This window comes from Haliotis cracherodii, unplaced genomic scaffold (assembly GCF_022045235.1).
Source record: "Haliotis cracherodii isolate W230 unplaced genomic scaffold, xgHalCrac1.p SCAF_7, whole genome shotgun sequence".
Lineage (NCBI taxonomy): Eukaryota > Metazoa > Mollusca > Gastropoda > Lepetellida > Haliotidae > Haliotis > Haliotis cracherodii.
In genome coordinates this window covers 46076122-46099421 of record NW_027266330.1, presented here as the reverse complement: position 1 = coordinate 46099421, position 23300 = coordinate 46076122, and the positions used below count along the sequence as shown (strand labels likewise).

The following is a 23300-nucleotide window of genomic DNA, read 5'->3' as shown; positions in this document are numbered from 1 at the left end:
TTAACCGTGTAACATTGTGCCTTGCTTAAATTGCGAAGAGTCAGCAGCAAGATGTTGAAACTATAAGCAAGTAGCATGAACAAGTAAAGAATTGTGTAAGAAGTAATGACAAGTACTCAGAGTGTGAGTGAGTATAGTTTTACGCCGCTTTTAGCAATATTCCAGCAATATCACGGCGGGGGACACCAGAAATGGGCTGCACACATTGTACCCATGTCGGGAATCGAACCCGGGTCTTCGGCGAGACGATCAAACGCTTTAACCACTAGGCTACCCGACCACCCCTTCTGATTTTTGAAGATATTCAAACTTAGAGGCAACATTAACAAAGGAGACGAATGTCATGTATTATTCAAATGTCCACAATATCTAGAATTACGGAATACATATTTGTCAAAATATTATGTGAAGCGTCGTAATTACATTTGATAAACATCTACAATTGATGACAACCCCTTGTTATTTAAATCAACAATTATTTTTACCCATAAGTTCCCTTTGAGGAACTACAACGTTAACATTACCAGTATGTATAAGCGAGTGTAGCGATATTGATAACTATGTTAAATGTCAATGTGAAATAAGTTTTCCTAGAATACTGTACTTGTTGTTACCATGGAAACGTATTGTGTACACAGCCACTCAACCAGAATAAACAGCTACTATAACAACAGCAGCAGCAGCAGCAATAACAACAGTTTTCATCAATGTATGGTGCTTATTAAATGAAGTTATATGCGCAAGTATTGGATCGTGATGCCAAGTTTATCAGATTGGTGTATGGCATCTATAGCACCATCAATTATGTGAAAAAAGGGTTGAAACTGAAAGGTATTATAATAGCTAATGCACAGTTGTCATATTAATGTCACTTACTATTTATTTTATATTGATTTAAACACGCTACATTTGACAGTGGTGAGAGGAGAGCAACTTATCAGTTCTGCGGTTATATCGTCTGAGGGATTTTTTCAATTCCCGCCTGAAGCTGATCCTCGAACTCATATCTCAGAATAAACAAATAACTTTCAATTAAGATAGGTCTCAGAAGAAAAACAAATTTTCCCATACTTACTCTGTAGAAATAACCGCACAGGTTTTCTGCCACTGAATATGTCAAACCTGCCACATTGTCAACATCTGACATATTTCGTTACTACACGAAGGGTAGGAACCCTGAGAAAATACGTTCAATGTTTCAGGTCACACGAAAGCAAATAAAAAAGTCCCCTACATTATTAGGCATGGTTTCGGTTACATACTTTATTGGGTTCCTTCTAATTGGAAGCCAGATCCGTATCAACTCCCGCCATCATGGACTCCAGGGACATCAGACATTCGCTGTTCAGGTGCACATGTACCTGTTTGATACTAGTATTTAATATAGTTTATACCTGTTTATTTCTGGATATAACTCTAGCTTGGTGATCACCTGGTAACACCTATGATCTTCTGTACACTAAATGGAAGTTATGTCGATGTTCTTTTTGTTTCTGTTTGTTTGGTCCTCAGAGCCACACTCAGCAATATTCAAGCTATATTACGGCGGCATGTCACAAATCGTGTCTAGACCAGGCAAACATGTGACTGATATTATGGAAGTTATGTCGATGTTCCTTTATTTCTGTCTGTTTGTTCCTCAGAGCCACACTCAGCAATATTCAAGCTATATTACGGCGGCATGTCACAAATCGAGTCTGGACCAGACAAACATGTGACTGATAGTATGCGCACCGTCCCCCATTGTTGGTTTACAATGACACATGGGCAACCGAGTCAACGAGTCTGGCGACCCGTTTCGTTACAGGGGTGGATCCAGGGTTTTGTAGAAGGGGCAGCACACTACCTTGGTCAAAATTGGACGAAAACAGGACAGATAAACAGACATCGACGTCGGGTGTGGGAAATAGCGGAGGGTTTGCACCAAATTCACACATCTTGATCCGCCAGTGCCTTCAGTCGGCTCAGGCAATAAATACTTAATTTTTTTATGCCAATTGTGTCAATGGCGTTGCTACCGGTAGGGCAGGACATGCTTACCCTTTTCGCGAACACTTGGCCACTCTCTTGCGTTGACATTGTATATATACTTACGACGGCTGGTCAAAGGTTCTGAGCCTAACAAACAGAACAAACAATTGTGAAAGTGTTTATAATTTTATTTTATTAACATAATCTCCCTGCTTTTGTATACACTTCTCTTATCTATAGTAAAGCTTTTCAATTCCAGTCAGGAAGAAGTTTTCTGAAGCCACCCCGAAAACCCCATTCACAGCAGCTTTGAGGCCATTGTTGTCGTCACAGCGCTCTCCATAGAGGTGTTATATCAGGTTAGGAAACTGGTGGAAGTCACTTGGTGCCAAGTCTGGCGAGTAGAAAGGGTGGGGAAGCACAGCAGCTTTTGCAAGTCGAGAGGTGTGAGAAGAGGCATTGTCATGAAGTAGTGGAACTCCAGCAGTCAGCATTCCACGCCGCTTTTCTTTGATAGACTCTCTCGGGCGAAGAAGCAAATCAGCATAGTAGGCACCGGGAATCGTCTTCTGATGTTATATGTAATCAACAAGGGTCACACCATATTCTTACGAATAGATTACATTTGTTAATACTTTTGACTGCCTGGGTGGTCCAGTTGTAGAACGTCTGCCCGGAGAGTGAAAGGTCAGTGGTTTGATCCCACAGCGTCATACCAAAATACGTTAAAAGATGGTAGTTGTTGTTAACATGACTCACGTTTAGTATTGCGAGGATAAAACAAAGGCTGGTCGGTTCGGATTTAGTAATATGTGTCTGAGTGGGGTATTCATGTTAAACTACGGCATGGTATCTTAGTGGGCTAGAACTAGTACAATCAGCCAGACACATGTAACCGTGCATGGGCGTCTCTGTAGGAGTGAAATAATCTTGAACTCGGCGTCCATTTCACCTCACTTTACAAATACAGATATGAATGTGACAACGTCGAGGGAAGGAGAGTGTGTGATGTAATGCCCATCACGGCAATATCATGGCGTGGGATCCCACGGATAGGCTTTATAGCTATGATGGGAATCGAACGCTGGTTGATCTTTGTCTTGAGGAATCTACCACAAAACTTCCCTAAGTCGGTTGAAATGTATTATTCAGGCTGATATAGTTCTCTACTATTCTTATTTCTATTTTCATATGTTAGGTTAATAAAACAATAGCCTAACCATAACTATAGCTGAAAATGCACATTTCGTGTGACATGACAGGAATTGTTGTTAGCCTTGCTTCTCAGGGAGATCATGTTTCACATCTGTTTGCTCCAGGTATTGTGTTATATACTGTTTACTATATGTGCCAACCTGGCACATATCATTAAACAGATATCGGCTGCCTATAAATAGTAGGTAATATAACGGCCATTGTAGGATATTTTCATAAGGAAAAGGTTCTGCGATTTGTTGAGGTGGCTGACAAGGCCAGGATGCACGGAGCTGCTACTTGTATTCTACTGCTGGGAATCTGCATCCTGTGCTTGACCGATCAAAGTAAGTCCACCCTTTGAGTCTGACAATTCAAAAACTGTGTTTTCAATGAAGAGCTGCATGTATGTTACCTTACATTGTGACCATGCTGAATTGAATCGAAAGCGCAACGTGAGGTTAAAGTAACATTAAGCACATATATACCCGTGAGCATACGTGAGTGAGTGAGTTGGGTTTAACGCTGCTTTTAACAGTATTCCAGTTATATCGCGGCGTGTCAGCTTAATGTGGGAGGAAAGCCCGAAGTGATGCAGGTCTCAGACGTTTACCACTACGGTGAAACCCACGAGCACGGGTATGGTGCTGACAAACCTAGAGACATAATTGGGGCGAACCGGGATTCGAACCCACAATCATATGTTTCTGGCGTGCCCAAGGGACGCAACTCTGCACAGCGAATCGCGGCGCCTTAGACGACTGGGCCACCCGAGAGCATACGTAAAGGGGTTTCCCTCAAAGAAAATGAACAAACTTTGCAAGGTTTGGTTCAAAACAGCAGAGCTACACTATGACGCCTGTTGTTCCAAACAATTGAAATACAGACTGTAAGTCGATTTCCATCGTCAGTTCTGCCCTAAAAATATCTTACTACGCATAATTTGAATATTTCAGAAACCTAAACCCTTCATTATGCAACCTAAACTAAGAGTCGGGTAGCCTTGTGGTTAAAGCGTTCGCCCGTCACGCCGAACACCCGGGCTCGATTCCCGACATGGGTACAATGTGTGAAGCCCATTTCTGGTGTCCCCCGCCGTGATATTGCTGGAATATTGCTAAAAGCGGCGTAAAACCATACTCAGTCACTAACAGTCATTATTTCACCATGCCCACCTACAATAATTTCGAAATAATTTCTGACATAAATCACCAAACTCACACACCTTTTCAAAACATCTATGTTATTGTTCAAGAGCCAATTAAACATACATTCGTTAAAGATGTGAAATTGCGTTATTATTTGCTGCTCGTATATACAGTAAAGGTATTTATTTGTTTAGTATGACCCTTTTGCTACTCTTTAAGGATTTGTATGGAACTAGTGATGTGTTCATTTCTGCCCTATACGCAATGGTGACCCAGTCATCTAGGGTGTCATTATAATGGAAATGTGTTTTACAAAGGAGAGGTTCAACTGCCTGAGTGACAAAGAAACAGTTGACATGACCACAAGAAGTTACATATACAAACCCAGTAAAAACACTCCAGGCCTGTAGCAAATATTTTATAAAAGTTGTGTATTCACGATATTGGCACGAATATCTGACATTCGATGAAATTGATAACCATCTAATTAATGAATTACTTCTAGTGAAAGTTCAACATTAGATGAGTTAATGGTTTAATATTTGACATTGATTACAACCCGAAAATGTATGCAAGTTCGCTTCGGAAAATGATTTAAACTTATGAAACAAATGTGGGAGCGTATGAGGAGTGATTACAAAGACATCATGTATTGGTCATGTTCAGTATTTGGTAGGAATAACTACTGGTAGAAAGTTCCAAAACACCAGCATGACTTTGTGTGGGTGGAATGTATGGCGTTGGGGAATACCTGCTGTGTTAGAGTAGTTTTCTTTGCGAGACAGTACATTACAGCAGCGCATAAACGACAAGCACTAGGCATGTTACGATTGGAGAACTCAATCGATTTCAACAAATCAATCAGTGTGCTGTCTAGGTGATGGAATTTGTATTGGCAAACCAGTGATGTGAAATGTGGTTCACCATCAAGCATACGCCATGAGTTTAATCCCATCACTCGCATGTAAGTGTTGATATTATAAATAAAAATATTTCTTTATTAAAGGTCTCGAAGGACGAAAACACTTTTTAAAAATACAGGCTGCGAAAGATTAAGTCCAAAAAGAGACTAATAGTAAACGCATATAATTCTGTAAGTGTATGCCTGTTATCTTAAGTATGGGGGCACAGGTGGCCCAGTCGTCTAAGACGCCGCGATTCACTGTGCAGAGTTGTGTCCCTTGGGCACGCCAGAAACCTATGATTGTGGGTTCGAATCCTGGTTCTCCCAAATTATGTTTCTAGGTTTGTCAGCACCATACGCGTGCTCGTGGGTTTCATCGAGGTGGTAAACGTCTGAGACCTGCATCACTTCGGGCTTTCCTCCCACATTAAGCTGACACGCCGCGATATAACTGGAATACTGTTAAAAGCGGCGTTAAACCCAACTCACTCACTCACTGTTATCTAAAGTAAAAGAAAGAATTTCTTTATCCATGTGCTTTTAGGGGCCGAATGAAAGGGTTTAACGTTTTGGAAAATCTTCAGTAGGTCTAATATACGGCCGATACATGCTGTAAACGTGGTAATAAAACATTGTATGTTCCTCCAGATGGTCGAAAGAGCTACGTGACATCCTATCATGCAAAGATACAAAGGAATCATTTAGGTTACTGTAAGCGTCGAACAATTTCAAACCATGTAATCAGATACTCGATTTCGGTTTCGTCATTAGATACCCGGTTTCTGTTGTGTCATTAGATACTCGGTTTCTGTTGTGTCATTAGATACTCGGTTTCTGTTGTGTCATTAGATACTCGGTTTCTGTACCGTCATTAGATACTCGGTTTCTGTACCGTCATTAGATACTCGGTTTCTGTACCGTCATTAGATATCCGGTTTCTGTTCCGACATTAGATACCCGGTTTCTGTACCGTCATTAGATACTCGGTTTCTGTTGTGTCATTAGATACCCGGTTTCTGTACCGTCATTAGATACACGGTTTCTGTACCGTCATTAGATACTCGGTTTCTGTTCCGTCATTATATACCCGGTTTCTGTTCAGTCATTAGATACCCGGTTTCTGTTGTGTCATTAGATACCCGGTTTCTGTACCGTCATTAGATACTCGGTTTCTGTTGTGTCATTAGATACTCGGTTTCTGTTGTGTCATTAGATACTCGGTTTCCGTACCGTCATTAGTTACTCGGTTTAGGTTCCGTATTTGCTAATGGGTATGCCGTGTCGTGTACACAAAAAAGAGTGCTCCGGCCTTAAAGTAATACAAATACGAATTAAAAAAACCATGACTTTTTCGCGTGGAAATACATAGTAGGCGGTATAGAGCTTTTTTCCAGTGTTGGAAGTTAAAAAATATTTGTGAATGTTTCTTTTTGATATTTGTTGACAATAATTTAAGCCTATATTGTTTGTCAGACACCACTCTCCTTTATAGACATAAGATGTAATAGATGATTATGCAAGTAACAAATTGTAATCTGTCATTCCTTACTTATAGGTGATGCATGTAAAGATAGAAAGCGTAATTGTAAGCAACTGGCTGAGAAGGGATTTTGTACCCAGAACAAAAAGGCAAAGAAAATGAAAAAAATGTGCCGGGCGTCTTGCAATCTGTGTAAGTGTTGATTAATACTCGTCCGGGAAGGACATGTAAGGTTAAAGAAACATTTCAATATTCATCTGCCCTCGGATGATCGTGTACCTTTTGAATTCTATTTATCATTGCTCAGTTTATATAAAAAGCTGAGAAATATAATCTTTTCAGGTCAAGACAAAGCCTCAGTTCTATTTCTACAGTTCTATTTCTGATTTGTCTTCTCAGAATTATGACAGATGCTTATAAAGAAAGATAAAAAAAAAAAGTGTACACTGTGTTGATTTCTTAACTCATATGGACTTCTGTTTCAGTATAACATCAATTGTATAATGTTTTCAGTTTCGCCATTTAACGTCTTAACAGGTTCAGCTGACACAGGAAAAGCAGCTGAAACAACAGGTATGTCATATATGTGATATCAAGACCACAGATTGTATGTCGTGAATACGCGGAATTACTTCATGTTGACGACATAAAGTTGTACAGCTTGTCCAAATCCATTCTTCATAGTTGACTTTCGATTGAATGAGTTCTGAGCTGTAACAAATACAACGACCTCTTAACGCATAAAAATTTGAGTCATATACTAGTATATGAATCTATTTGGTTGGACAATGTGTGTTAGCACGTCTGTGTGCTTCAGGTGGGATGAATTATAGATTTAGCGTTTTGCATCTGTTAAATCAAGGTTTCCTCTTTTTTTTGAAGGTGTCACAGGGCGTGAAGACAAACACATTTTAATAAAACAGGCCGAGAAATCTTTGTACTAACATAAAACACCGGTTACACAGACATATTTCCCCATACCTTCACACGACCAGATTGCTGGATCCCTGATGTCTTAGAATGATAAAAGAAAGAACATTTATCAGTGTGTTTTAAGGAGCCGAATTTAGGGAGTTAACGTTTTTGTTCAATTGTAAACTGTAATAGTTTCTTAGGTACAGGTGGCGCTGGCTGTAAGGACAAGAAGCGGAGTTGTAAGAAAAAGGCTGCGAAGGGATTTTGTACCCATAAGAAACATTCAAAGAAAATGAAGAAACGTTGCAAGGCGTCATGCCATCTGTGTAAGTGTTGATTCTCATTGTCTCTAGATACACATGCTGGGTTAAAAATATGAATCGTCACGTAACCTCGGATGATCATGTTTTGGTTGGAGTTCTATTGATCGTAGTGTCTTTGTTTTGAGTGAAAGAAGACCGCCTTCGTGGTCTACTGGTAGAGCGTACGCGCGGAGAGGGAAGATCCGGGATTGGATCACCGGCCGCGTCATACCAAAAGACGTTAAAACATGGTACTTGTTGATACTCTGCCTGGCGCTCGCCATTAATGGCCCAAAACAAGAACTGGTCGACTCGGAGTCAGTATACTGTGTCTGAGTGGGGTAGTCATGTTACACTGCGGCATGGTATCTCAGTGGGCTAGCATTATAGCATCGGCATCAGTCCGGACAAGTACAAGCACGTCGCTATATGAGTGCAATAATCTTTGACGTGACGTTAAACCCCATTTCTTCTGACAACCTGGAGTGATAGAGAATAGAATGCTATATAAAATCTATTACATTCCTTAGTTTATGTTGAAAGCTGAGAAATATAATCTGTTCGGGTCAAGACAAAGCCTTTATCGCACAACTGTATTTCTGAATGTGTTGTTGCATACGTAGGACAATTATTTGTTAAAGAAAGAAAACATCCCTCTTCTTTTATGTGTTGATTTGTGAATTGATATGAACTTCTGAACTATCCATGACAAGTTTGAAAGACCACATTAGAAATAAATGTATATCATCAGTATATTATGATGAATATTATATTACACGAACCGTATATTTTTATTTAATGTAAATCGTGGATAATGACAGGTTTGTAGTTACAAATATGTAATACAATAAAAAAACAACAACACATACATTATGTTGTAAATACATTGTATTGATATTTCTTGACGGTATAAACGTTTTTACTTTGTCAGACTCCATTGTTTAAATATGACATTCGATTGACTTCGTAATCAGCTATGTAACAAATACTACGAACTGTGAACGCAAAAACAAACTCTACGTTTATGCAATTCTGTACGTTAGGTAGCGCATAAAAGGATTACATCTGTTTAGATATATCGTTTACATGTCGGGCATCTGAATATTTGTTGCGTAGGATTTTTCATATATATTTGTCCCCTGCATATTTTTGCTTTCGGAGGCCGAATATGAAGGTATAAATGTTTTGACTCAGTCATTGAAACCAGCGTTCAACTGTAATATGCCATTTCTTAATTATAGGTGACACAAAGTGTGAGGACGAAAAGCGGAATTGTAAGAAACAGGCCGGGAAGGGATTTTGTACCGACAAGAAACATGCAAAGAAAATGCGGAAACATTGCAAGGCGTCATGCAATCTGTGTAAGTGTTGAATATTTAATCCTCGGCTGTAGATACTAGTGCTAGTACACAAGGAGGGTTAAACATAAATATTCACCTACCCTCGGAAGATCTTGTTTCTTATGAGTTTAATCGAACATTTTGCCTCTTGATAGTGTTTTGTATACTAAAGGAAAAAGGTAACTGTTCTTCATATAACGTGAAGTCAATATTGTGATGTATTTAATTCGTCTGATCAATGTTTTATCGTAACAAATTCATTGACAAAACCCATACCTGGTAATTGGAGACAGAGCGACACGTCCTAAAAGAGGGGTGGTGTTAATTCAATTAACAGTGTCAACATAGGGTGTGACACCATTTGCGTTGATACAGGCCGTGCATTGAAGACATGGGGTGACTGAAAACAGTCTGGGGGATGTTGTTCCAACTGTCATCCATAGATTGGCCCAACATGCACAGCTACCGGCTGGTTCTGGTCCTGTCGTAGACGTTGTTGTATCTCATCCCAGACATTTTCAGTGGGGAAGAGGTCTGGATATGCGGGCGGGCATTATCCTGCTGCAATGGGACGTTTCGGACATGCATTTGCCGTCCCGGTAGCGTTCGCCACTCAAACTACCATTAACAATGATCATTTGTGTTCTTTCATAAATTGTGATGCCACCCCATACCATGACACCTCCAAGCTGACGACGTTGAGTCACGCAAGCTTCGCTTAATCGTCCTCCTGGATGCCTGAAGACGCTTAACACCCGTCGTTGTACTACCTCAACCGGTTGCGTACGGTTCTGCCACAAACTGGCCTCGTGTCAGGAATTGTCCGAGCTGTGAATGTGGCAGATTGGTATCGATTCCATAGATACACCAACCGAAAATGGTTGACTTTTTGTGGTGACGTCACAAGACATGGGTGTAGATAACGTCTCCCACGATGATTTAGTATTTTGATGAACATCAAAATGTCTGGCAACTTCGTATTTCTCCATTCCTGTTGGGTGCATACCCGCGGCGCATATAGTGTGATAGACAGTCATTGCGTAAGCGTTATTTACGGTTAAACAAGTATTTTTATGAGCACCTGATAGCAAAACAATCATGGTATGCTGTTCACACTGAAACACAACGTGTTTGAGTATCATGAGTGAGTGAGTAAGTTGGGTTTAACGCCGCTTTTAACAGTAATCCAGTTATATCACTGCATGTCAGCTAAATGTGGGAGGAAAGACTGAAGTGATGCAGGTCTCAGACGTTAACCACTTCGGTGAAACCCACGAGCACGGGTATGGTGCTGACAAACCTAGAAACATAAATGGGGCGTACCGGGATTCGAACCCACAATCATAGGTTTCTGGGGTGCCCAAGGGACGCAACTCTGCACAGCGAATCGCGGCGCCTTAGACGACTGGGCCACCCGTGCCCACGTGAGTATCATGCACCCAACAAAACGCACACATCCAAATTGTGCTCCATGCATAAATATGCACGTGCAAATTGTGAATCACGACCTTAAAGTCGAGGAGATGTCTTCATGAATATGTATTGAAAGAAGCATTATTTATTTTCAGAATAAATGTATTTTAATGGAACTTTATGTGAAGCACCGTTACTTTTTCCTTTTAGTATATGATGGGGAGCATTACGATTAAAAAACTCTATCTTTATTTATTTTACATGGAAGTAGGTGAAACAGCTTCAAAAACATCAAAAAAGATATTTATTTCTGAATAGGTTTCTGACGCATATAACATGAAAAGGAAAGTGAAGAAGGGTACAATGTGCTATAAGCTACATATGTTATGTAAACTGATGTGAACTTCTGAAATGGCAATTACATTTTAGCATTTTGGAAGAAAATATTTTCAATGTTTTCTGTTTGAATTTTGAATATTGTTTATTTCAGGAACTGTAGGTCATAAACCCGTAGCACAGATATAAGTAGGGCCTACAGGGTTTAAGCTGTGTTTTTCGTTTTAACCAAACATGATGTACAAACAGAGTTAATAGTACATTCATTTGTTGATGTCAACATCAATGTAATGAATGCACAAGTATTAAGCTTAAGTGGTTAATAAATATTTCTCAAATCCTTTCATACTGAACAGACTTAAAGAAAGTATTTCTTTGTATTAATATTATGTATTACATTAACTTCCATATTGAAGAAATTTCCGTCATAAACACTGAAGTCGAAGAAGCCACATTGGATTCAACTAATTAAACAATATATGTTCCGAGTTTAAGTGTTCTTTAACGAGTGAAACTGTAAAGCATCAGGGCCTGAGATGCAGTGTTTCACACCAGTTGACAACAGTCCATCGCTGACGTAAATAGTTCCTGCCCCCAACACCTTGCTCCATCCACGTTTCCAGACCCCAAACTGTAAAGCATATTTTTAATATATCTTAACCAGTTATTTTTTTTACGTTTTTTACTGGCGAAAAGATAAAGAAGGGTTTAATAGGGATTAGATAGCGTGACTCGGGAATGGAAGTGCCAACATGAAAAACGCCCTTCGAAAGGAAAGTGCATAAACTGCGTGACAGAAGAAAGTACATGTAAACCGAGTTTTTTTTATGGAAAATTGAACTTAAATCTGACTATGTCTATATAACCATCGCTCATTCCGTATACAATTTGCAAAGAAGTAATCTGTAGCTTGGAAATCTTGTGTAAAAATAAATTGGTTCCTGGGGTAAGAAATGAAAATGCAACCATACCTCCCCTACATGTTCGAAATGCAACCATACCTCCCCTACATGTTCGAAATGCAACCACACCTCCCCTACATGTTCGAAATGCAGCCATACCTCCCCTACATGTTCGAAATGCAACCATACCTCCCCTACATGTTCGAAATGCAGCCATACCTCCCCTACATGTTCGAAATGCAGCCATACCTCCCCTACATGTTCGAAATGCAGCCATACCTCCCCTACATGTTCGAAATGCAGCCATACCTCCCCTACATGTTCGAAATGCAACCACACCTCCCCTACATGTTCGAAATGCAGCCATACCTCCCCTACATGTTCGAAATGTTATAAATTTGTACCGAAACAGCAAATTCTTTAATTTTCAAAGATGAAAGACAGGCGTACAGTTGTATTCGTGTATTGCAACCATGTAATGTGTTACAGGCGTACAGTTATATTCGTTTATTGCAACCATGTAATGTGTTATTATCATGTACATGTATAATGCTCAACAGGTTCGGGTACCTCGGGAACAGCTGGGACGGACCCACCACAAGTGCCAGGTGTGTCGTTGACAAATATATACTACAATCACAAACTGCCATCTGACACAACCGTTTATTTTTTCTACATAATACGAACTCCCTTGTATCTATGGAACTATCAAAATTGACCTTGATGTAATGTTGATAAAGGTCTAAGATAGGCCGATACATGCTGTAAACGCAGTAATAGAACAATGAATGTTCCTCCACGTGATCGCAAGATGATGATGGTTCAAAGATACAAGGGAATCATTTGAATGGGAAGTGAAGTTACTATAAGCGTAGAACAATTACGAAACTTATCGCGAGATACTTACTCGGTTTTTGTTCCGCCATTAGATACTCGGTTTTTTGTTCCGCCATTAGATACTCGGTTTTTGTTCCGCCATTAGATACCTGGTCTCTGTTCCGTCATTATATACTCGGTTTTTGTTCCGTAAACAGATACTCGGTTTCTGGGCTGTCATAAGATACTCGGTTTAGTTCTGTATTACCTTATTCCTGCAGACGAAATCAATAAAATTAATATAGATACGAATTTACAAATTGACTAATTCATTTCAAGGAAAAACATAGTTAGCGGTGCTAAGCTTTTTCCAGGTGAATATTTCTAGTGTTGGAAGGTAGAAAACACGTATTTTATGTTACTGATTTAAGTTGGCAACTGATTTAAGTGAGACACCACAGGCCGTTATACGATGAAATAGATATTTGTGCTTACCGGAACCGGGGTCACGGGTGGCCAAGTCGTGGAAGGCGCTGGGAACGCTGTGCAGAGTTGCGTCCCTTGGGCACGCCAGAAACCCAGAATTGTGGGTTCGAATCCCGGTTCGCCCCATTTATGTTTCTGGGTTTGTCAGCACCATACCCGTGCTCGTGGGTTTCTTCGAAGTGGTAAACGTCTGAGACCTGCATCACTTCGGGCTTTCCTCACACATTTAGCTGACACGCCGCGATATAACTGGAATACTGTTAAAAGCGGCGTTAAACCCAACTCACTCATTATAGGAGCCGAATATAAGGGTTTGACATTTTCCATTATCACAAACAGCGTTCACGTGTAATCTGTAATTTCTTAATTATAGAGTGTAAAGACGAAAAGCCTAAATGCAAGAAATTCGCCAAGAAGGGGTTTTGTACCGACAAGAAACACAAAAAGAAAATGAAGAAACGTTGCAAGGCGTCATGCAATCTGTGTAAGTGTTGATTCTCCTTGTCTGTAGATTGTTTGTTTGTTTGTTTGTTGTTTAATATCGCACTCGGCAATATTCAAGCCCTATGACGGCGGTCTGTAAATAATCGAGCCTGGACCAGACAATCCAGTAATTGATATCATGGGCATCGATCCACACAATTGGGATCGATGACATGCATCACGCAAGTCAGCGAGCCTGACAACCCGATTCCGTAATTGGTTACTTAAGATCTATTCTAACCGAGATCTTCAAGGGGTTGTCTCTCGATACACATATCGGGTTAAAGAAATATATGAATCGCCACCGACCCTCGGATGACCGTTTATCTTTTGAGTTCTATCGAGTGTTGTGTTTATTGTTTTTGTTTGTTTTTAATGATATACTGATAGATACAATCTATAACATTACTTAGTTTATGTGGAAAGCTGAGAAATATAATCTGTTCGAGTCAAGACAAAGCCTCAATAACAGTTCTGTTTCTTAATATGTAGGACAATTAATTATAAAAAAGAGAAAACTTTCCTTTTCTATAATGTGTTCATTAGTAAATTTAATGTGAACTTCTGAAATAGCCATAATAAGTTAAAACAGACAGAACTAGAAAGAAATATATTTCAGTAGTATATACTGATTTAAATATTAAATAAACTTTATAGTGGTGTCATTTTCGCTTTTTTAATGTTGATCATGGATATCATCTTAACAGCTACCTTTTGTTAATAGCCAACTCTTATTAATAACTTAATTTACACTGTGCACTTAAGTAGCAGAAACCTATAGGTCCGGAACACTTCATGTCTGTCGTGAGAGCCGACTAAAGTTGGTTGGTTTGCTGTTAAATGCCACACTCAGCAATATTCCAGCTTCATGACGGCTGTCTGTAAATAATCGAGTCTGGAACAGACAATCCAGGGATTGATATCATGACCATCGATCCACGCAATTGGGATCGATGACATGCATCAACCAAGTCACCGAGACTGACCACCCGATCCCGTTAGTCGCATCTTACGACAAGCATAGTCACCTTTTACGGCGAGCATGGGTTGCTGAAGACCTATTCTACCCCAGATCTTCACGGGTCCCGACTAAAGGGATCGGGTGGTCAGGATAGGTGACGTGTCTCGTTGGTGATGTTTACAGTCATGGGCTTGAGTGATTCACAGACATATATACACATGTACATGTGCAAGGTTGGCATTGCTAGACATATAGACACGTGCACATGTGCAAGGTTGGCATTGTTAGACATATAGACACGCGTACATGTGCAAGGTTGGCATTGCTAGACATATAGACACGTGCACATGTGCAAGGTTGGCACTGTTAGATATGTTGACACATGTAAATGTGCAAGGTTGGCATTGGTAGACATATAGACACGCGTACATGTGCAAGGTTGGCATTGTTAGACATACAGACACGTGCACATGTGCAAGGTTGGCATTGGTAGACATATAGACACGCGTACATGTACAAGGTTGTCATTGTTAGACATACAGACACGTGTACATGTGCAAGGTTGGCATTGTTAGACATACAGACACGTGTACATGTGCATGGTTGGCATTGTTAGACATACAGACACGTGTACATGTGCAAGGTTGGCATATGTAGACATATATGCATGTGTTCATGTGCAAGGTTGGCATAGTGTGACATACAGACACGTGTACATGTGCAAGGTTGGCATAGTTTGACATACAGACACGTGAACATGTGCAAGGTTGGCATAGTTTACATACAGACACGTGAACATGTGCAAGGTTGGCATATGTAGACATGTGTACATGTGCAAGGTTGGCATATGTAGACATATATGCATGTGTTCATGTGCAAGGTTGGCATAGTGTGACATACAGACACGTGTACATGTGCAAGGTTGGCATAGTTTGACATACAGACACGTGAACATGTGCAAGGTTGGCATAGTTTGACATACAGACACGTGAACATGTGCAAGGTTGGCATAGTTTGACATACAGACACGTGTACATGTACAAGGTCAGACGTTCTGATCCGGGTTAGAATAGGTCTTCAGCAACCCATGCTTGCTGTAAGCGGCGACTATGCTTGTCGTAAGAGGCGTCTGACGGGATCGGGTCGTCATGCAGGCTGACTTGGTTGATGCATTTCATCGCGACCCAAATTGCGTAGATCGATGATCATGATGTCAGTCACTGGATTGTCGGGTCCAGACTCAATTATTTACAGACTCGCTGTCATTTTGCTGACATATTGCTGGCGTTAAACAACAAACAAAACAACATGGCGAAGCAGACTTGTTTCCCTCAGCTTCCAGGCTCCGTTGATCATGGGATGAATTCTATAGGTTTCTTTATTTGTCAGCACCGTACAGTGCTCATAGGTCCCTCAGAAGAGGTAAACCTTGCTGTGCCCTCCCTGATTAAACAAACCCGCCATGTTCCTTTTACTGCATTTCTTTTAGAGCCAACGTCAAAGAAAAATGCACTCACTCAGTTGGGAATTGTTATCTTATCCTACTAGGTGACCCTTAGTCTCTGAAAATATATGATTTTGGAATAAACAAATACATGTAAATTTATTTAATTTGAAAACTAGCCCAATGAGATGGGCGATTGTGTGCCGGAGGAAAACGTTGCTTCATTCAGGGCTTCTGCATTACAGACAGGGAAAATAATATGTTTCAAATAATATGGTCTGAGAGACCGACTATTACCCTATGAATGACCCCAGTTCCTCAGCAGATAGGAAACGTGTGACACTGGCTTTGTCTTATTTGAATACAATTCATCAACAACGAGTTTTAATGCGTACTTGATTACATATTGTAGGTATCCAAAACATGCCAGGCCGACCCAGTTACAGTGGACCAGAGGAACCATGAAGAGAAAATGACGAATGTTTCAATGTAGCACGAAATTTCTGGAAGTTGCCATGAGAAGCCTCCCTACCGACCCCCTCCTCCCCCCCCCCCCCCCACCCCCCTCCACACACACACATGTTTGAAGACGAATGGTTAAAATAATTCTGTAATTGCAAGAACTGTATGCGTATAATTGCAAGAACTGTATAATAAAAATTGAATGATTTGTTTTATATTCCATCAACTTCAAACGTTCTGTCGAAAACAGTGTGCCAGTGTTCATTGAGCGTAGCAGTGACAAGCTTCATTGGGTATAGTGGAAACACTATTCAAGTGGTATTTCCATTGCAATCTTCATTGGGTATAATGGAAACACTATTCACGTGGTATTGCCATTGCAATCTTCAGAGAACAGCTGTAACAACCTTCATCAGCAGAGCGGCGTCGATCAACATTTAATATAGAGGTAGCACTCTTCAATTATTGTATTGTGCGAACAATCTTCATCATGTATGTCGGTAACAATTTTCATCGAAAATGAAAGTGACATTGATTATTGCTTCACTCAATATATTTGCTGGTACCAAAGAGTTCAAGTATTTTTTAGTTTTCGGAGAATGGAGATAAACATACTGCGCGTTCGGTTCCAAATTCAATTTAGCGCGGTTAAATCTGCAGAGACATGTTTTTCTCCTTTTTGACGTTTTATATTTACTCTTCACAGAGTATTGCGGTAACTACAATCTTCACAGAGTATTGCGGTAACTACAGTCTTCATAGAGTATTGCGGTAACTACAATCTTCACAGAGTATTGCGGTAACTACAATCTCCATAGAGTATTGCGGTGACTACAATCTCCATAGAGTATTGCGGTAACTACAATCTGCATAGAGTATTGCGGTAACTACAATCTTCATAGAGTATTGCGGTAACTACAATCTTCATAGAGTATTGCGGTAACTACAATCTCCATAGAGTATTGCGGTAACTACAATCTTCATAGAGTATTGCGGTAAATACAATCTCCATAGAGTATTGCGGTACTACAATCTTCATAGAGTATTGCGGTAACTACAATCTTCATAGGGTATTGCGGTAACTACAGTCTTCATATAGTATAGTACTAGTGGTCACTACAATCTTCATAGAGTATCGCGGTAACAACAGTCTTCATAGAGTATAGTGGTAACTACAATCTTCATAGAGTATCCTGGTAACTACAATCTTCATAGAGTATTGCAGGAAACTACATCTGTATCAGTTCCACAGCCACCCTTCCCCTAAGGTCATAGGATACTACATATGTATCAGTTCAACAGCCTCCCTTCCCCTAAGGTCATTGGATACTACATGTGTATCAGTTCCACAGCCTCCCTTCCCCTAAGGTCATAGGATACTACATATGTATCAGTTCCACAGCCTCCCTTCCCCTAAGGTCATAGGATACTACATATGTATCAGTTCCACAGCCTCCCTTCACCTCAGGTCATAGGATACTACATGTGTATCAGTTCAACAGCCTCCCTTCACCTCAGGTCATAGGATACTACATGTGTATCAGTTCTACAGCCTCCCTTCACCTCAGGTCATAGGATACTACATGTGTATCAGTTCAACAGCCTCTCTTCACCTCAGGTCATAGGATACTACATGTGTATCAGTTCCACAGCCGCCCCCTCCTTCCTCTCAGGTCATGGGATACTACATGTGTATCAGTTCCACATCCTCCCTTCCCCTAAGGTCATAGGATACTACATGTGTATCAGTTCCACAGCCTCCCTTCACCTAAGGTCATAGGATACTACATGTGTATCAGTTCCACAGCCTCCCTTCACCTCAGGTCATAGGATACTACATGTGTATCAGTTCCACAGCCTCCCTTCCCCTAAGGTCATAGGATACTACATGTGTATCAGTTCCACAGCCTCCCTTCACCTCAGGTCATAGGATACTACATATGTATCAGCTCCACATCCTCCCTTCACCTCAGGTTATAGGATACTGCATATGTATCAGCTCTACAGCCTCCCTTCACCTCAGGTCATAGGATACTACATATGTATCAGCTCTACAGCCTCCCTTCACCTCAGGTCATAGGATACTACAAATGTATCAGCTCTACAGCCTCCCTTCACCTCAGGTCATAGGATACTACATATGTATCAGTTCCACAGCCGCCCCCTCCTTCCTCTCAGGTCATGGGATAAGGGATATATCAATATAACTTTCACATACAACACCTATACACGCCAGGTCACAACCAAATCCGGACACAATGAAATATAACTAATTTAATCAATTCTGATATACCTATTGGAAAATATTACTTTGTGAACAAGTTCCCGTATAGTTCCGTGCATTCTGACACAACGTGAACAACATCATTCCAGGAAGACAGTTGATCGTTCCTCAAACCTGGTAAGTCTAGAAGTGTATCACGCAAGCAGGAAGCAGGAAGCAGGAAGCAGGAAGCAGGAAGTATTGAAATACAAGTCATGGTGACATGACATAGGTCGGTAGCAACGCAACGTTTATCATGAAAAAAAGATCAAAACATTGTTGTATAGGAATGGCTGTATTAAGTGATTCTTCTGTAAGACAAGAAAAAACCCCACAAACCGCTATATTGTTTCGCATGTCGATAATAAAATGCATGCACAAATTATGTAATGAATACAAACGTACACTGCGTCAGTACACATGTGTACCTTTCATAGGCATTCAAACATTTGACCCTTGATGATCCAGGTTAGAATTGACTTTCATCAACCCATGCTTGTCGTAAGAGGCCACTAACGGGATCGGGTGGTGAGGCTCGCTGACTTGGTTGATGCATGTCTTCGTATCCCAGTTGCGTAGGTCGAAGCTCATGATGTCGATCACTACATTGTCTGGTCCAGACCGCCGTCATATTGCTGGAATATTTCTTGCATATAACCTCATCAGTTGATTGAACAGGTTTACCACTAATTATAGAAAGCCATTATTTGATCGCGGCGTCTCAATGATCCCCGGGACAGCTCGAATGTGATTGGCCTTCAATGAAACGAGTCTAGGAACCAGATGATAACGTTATTATGAAACAACATTAATGTTTACATTTTTGTCATAATCACCACAACAAAAGTGGATGAGTTAACCGTCAGCTAGAAGCCAATACCATCTCCAACATCACGAATCTGCTGGTCTCAAAACCTTTCTTCAAATATTTTCTAGAAAGAATGAATCAATTTCTAATTACTTTAACAATAGAAAACCATTGCCAGTCGATGTATCACTTTAAAAGACCATCCATGCTCCAAAAAGAACGATACGAATGAAATACATGTACACTACATCACACAGGTCCAGACTGCCTCATGGTGGCTTCATAACTAGGTGGCGGCGAGTCCCGGAGTCGTTCTATATCCTCATACTTCGGGGGCTGAGGGATCCCCGAATAGTGACATACGTCTTGGCTGGGGCTGAACAAATAGTCTCTCTCGTCATCAGATGTCGGGGGTATTACACCTGCTCTCGGTCTGCGGGTGGATCTTGCCCTGGAAGGTTCTTTGCAGAACTTAGCAACGACGACACTTAGAACAGCTCCAAAACTAAACGGCAAAATAAAGAATATTCCGAAATATACCCAGACTCTCGGTTCACAAACGGTAACTAGTCCTGTGTTTCTTCCATAGGTCACCGCGCCCATGTGGTACACAATATATGGCTTCAGGGGAAACTGTAGTACATATTCACATGCTAATAAGCCATTTGTGCATACACGCGTGGCCTTTGTTAAATCGTATAACGTCCTGTCTAAGGATAGTTTAACATGTAAGAAAGCTGCAAATGACGTTCTCGAGTACAGAACAAAATAATCATCTGTTTTGTGAACCATAAATGTGAAAACATCCGACATGCTATTGTTTGAACACCGTGACCTCTTTAGCAAATGCTTTTGGAGGTAACAGTCAGAACAAAGCAGATTCTGGGACCAAAGTTTCCAGTTTGAGGTACCGGCTATGACGTATATCCAAATATCAGCTTCCGAACAGGATCGCAATTCAACCCGGGAACCTTTTAGGAGATAAAATGTCCAGAAGATGTAATCATTTCTAAATGTTGTCTTCAGTTCAGTAGAAAATGTTTGAGAAGAGTTACTGTCTATCTGTGGTTCTTCATTAAACGAATATGTTGTTAGATGCGACGTGGAATTAATCAGTAGCTTCTTACAAAATATTGATGATATTTTGTGGGTAACGATACGCATGTCTGTTGGAGAAGGGGAGCTATGCCCTGTGCCATATATCCCAACGCTCATAAGGATTCCTCCAGTCACACTGAGCACACAAAGCCACGCCCAGATACATCTGACACGGTTTTTCTTTTTCATTGGCAAGCAGCAGAAAGCGTATCCAATGCATGTACCGCAGCATATGGCTGAGAGGCAGTTCTCACACGCCTTCTCGATGTCCCCACAGCATCCCATGTGGTTGCTGGCTTCTCTTGTCGTTCCATTCTGTGTCCCACTGGAACCTCCGTCTCCACTTCCGCTGGATGCTGCATCAGACTGGATGTCATCACCCACACCAACAGTGTCAGGCATTGCTTCGTCTAAACACAGATGTAAAAACGATTTATGAGAAGTGATTCAAGAGAATTAGATAATGATGTCTCTATTTATCTACAACATGTATGACGAGTATATGATTCCATGCTAGAGAGAAGCTGATTCTCTGTAGCGACTGGGAGAAGGGTCAAGGAAATACACCTCGTCTGCTGAAAATATTAATGTCTCAAACATAACTAATAAAACATCAAATAAAGCAACAAGAAGTTGATAGTTAAGCTTAAAGACACACAACCCAACATTATCCTAGGAAATGCCAACACCATGACATTACATTATTTAATTTGATTAATTGTCACTCTCTACTCTCTACCATACAGACCGCCTCCGCCTCTGTCGCTTTAAAAGTGCATTAATCTTGAAAGCGACTTTAAACCCCATTTCACCTCACCTCACCACTCCCATACATAGAATTGCCTAGAAATACACGTGCACTAGGCTAAATGTAGCATCTCCTACCTTCTATACCAAGAATCTGTAATATATACATGGCCCCCGTGCGTCAGTAGAGCAGCAAGTTTCGATTTGGCTGGTGATGACGAAAGGTTTGCAGATCATGTGACATTGTTACTTGCGACATGAACTACATCTTGACCTTTTCTGTCATAACCAGATGAAAGTATGAATAACCATATTGTAATTTCAAGGCGTGATCCAGCATATACCGATGGATGGTTGACACGTTTATTGTCAGTATAACATTCACAGCGAATACACAGCGAGGGTACTTTTAATTTAGTTTGTATTAAGCTTTGTGAAAGCATTTAGATAGTGCTTGAAGCATATAGACGGTGCTTGAAACATTTAGATAGTGCTTGGAGCATTTAGACAGTGCTTAAGGCATTTAGACAGTGCTTGGAGCATTTAGCAACACAAGACACTAATGGAAACTAATCGACTTCATGGAATGAGTTTGTAACTCGCGAACGTCTAAACAGTACGTACCGAACATGGAGGAGCGTGTAGTTGCCCCAGTGTGTCGAGTTGTCTGTTCGCTCCCGCTTTGCTATTATGTTCACATAATCCAGTTCCTTGTTTCACGCAAGGCAACACATACATATCATACACGTCGACCGAAAAGCTTGCATATCATCACGTGGTCTTGTGTTTTATCGTTTTTTAACAATCACATTGTTTGCCGCATCGTTAGCCACACGTTTAGGTGTTGAACTGACTCAGTTAACTATAGTGAGACGCCACCACGGCCTGTAGTAAATGATTAAAATGGAACAATTGTGGTTGATAATAAATGTTAATAAATTATATTAAATTTCCCAACAATAACATGTATATTGTGATGGCCATTAGATGTGTTGCTCACACAATGGTGCAACATCTGTGTGTGTCTACACAATGTGCATCAGTAGGTGGTTTCATATGTCCATCATATTCCAAATACACCACAATAAATACGTATCTGTTACTGTCCTGGTGTTCGATATCATCACATGTTGTATGTTGTTCCCGCTAGCATCATGAAACTCTTAGTCAGTGATGTATAATGTTTAGCATGTGTGTCACATATGAACTGATATTGTACCGAGAGTACTGTATTGAACGAATTGCCTTATATTGAACTGATTGTATTGTATTGAACTGAAAGTATAGTATTGGACTGGGCGTATTGTATTGAACAGAGTGTATTGTATTGAACTGAGTGGACTGAACTGGTTGTTATAATTGTATTTTACTGAGTGTATTAAACTGAGTGTATTGAATTGAACTGATTGCATTGTTTTGAACTGAGTGTATTGTATTGAACTGAGTGTATTGTATTGAACTGAGTGTGTTGTATTGAACTGAGTGGACTGACCTGATTGTTATTGTATCTAACTGAGTGTATTGAACTGAGTGTATTGTATTGAACTGAGTGTATTGTATTGAACTAACTGTGTTTTATTGAAGTAACTGTATTCTGTTGAAGTGAGTGTATCGAATTGAACTGAGTGTATTGCATCGAAATGAGTGTATCGAATTGAACTGAGTGTATTGCATTGAACGGGGTGTATTGTATTGAACTGAGTTTATTGCATTGAACTGAGTTTATTGTATTGAACTGAGTGTATTGTATTGAACTGAGGGTATAGCATTGAACTGATTGTATTAAACTGGCTGTATTGAACTGACTCTATTGTATTATTGAATTGA

At 40.4% G+C, this 23300-nt stretch overlaps 2 protein-coding genes across 2 annotated transcripts; one reads left to right on the top strand and one right to left on the bottom strand.

Moving 5' to 3' along the window:
• Nucleotides 1-3448: 3448 nt before the first annotated feature.
• On the top strand, nucleotides 3449-16560 carry LOC139447073 (uncharacterized protein ZK643.6-like). Its single transcript, XM_071228227.1, has 8 exons — nucleotides 3449-3512; nucleotides 6773-6889; nucleotides 7235-7270; nucleotides 7819-7938; nucleotides 9156-9275; nucleotides 12466-12513; nucleotides 13581-13691; nucleotides 16508-16560. The coding sequence occupies exons 1-8, from the start codon at nucleotides 3449-3451 to the stop codon at nucleotides 16558-16560; spliced, it is 669 nt and encodes a 222-aa protein (XP_071084328.1).
• Nucleotides 16561-19156: 2596 nt separating this feature from the next.
• LOC139448224 (uncharacterized) lies at nucleotides 19157-22183 on the bottom strand. Its single transcript, XM_071229743.1, has 2 exons — nucleotides 22098-22183; nucleotides 19157-21136 (listed from the first exon to the last, which is right to left on the bottom strand). Exons 1-2 carry the CDS (start codon nucleotides 22102-22104, stop codon nucleotides 19878-19880), a joined length of 1266 nt encoding a protein of 421 aa, XP_071085844.1. The 5' UTR covers nucleotides 22105-22183; the 3' UTR covers nucleotides 19157-19877.
• Nucleotides 22184-23300: the final 1117 nt, after the last annotated feature.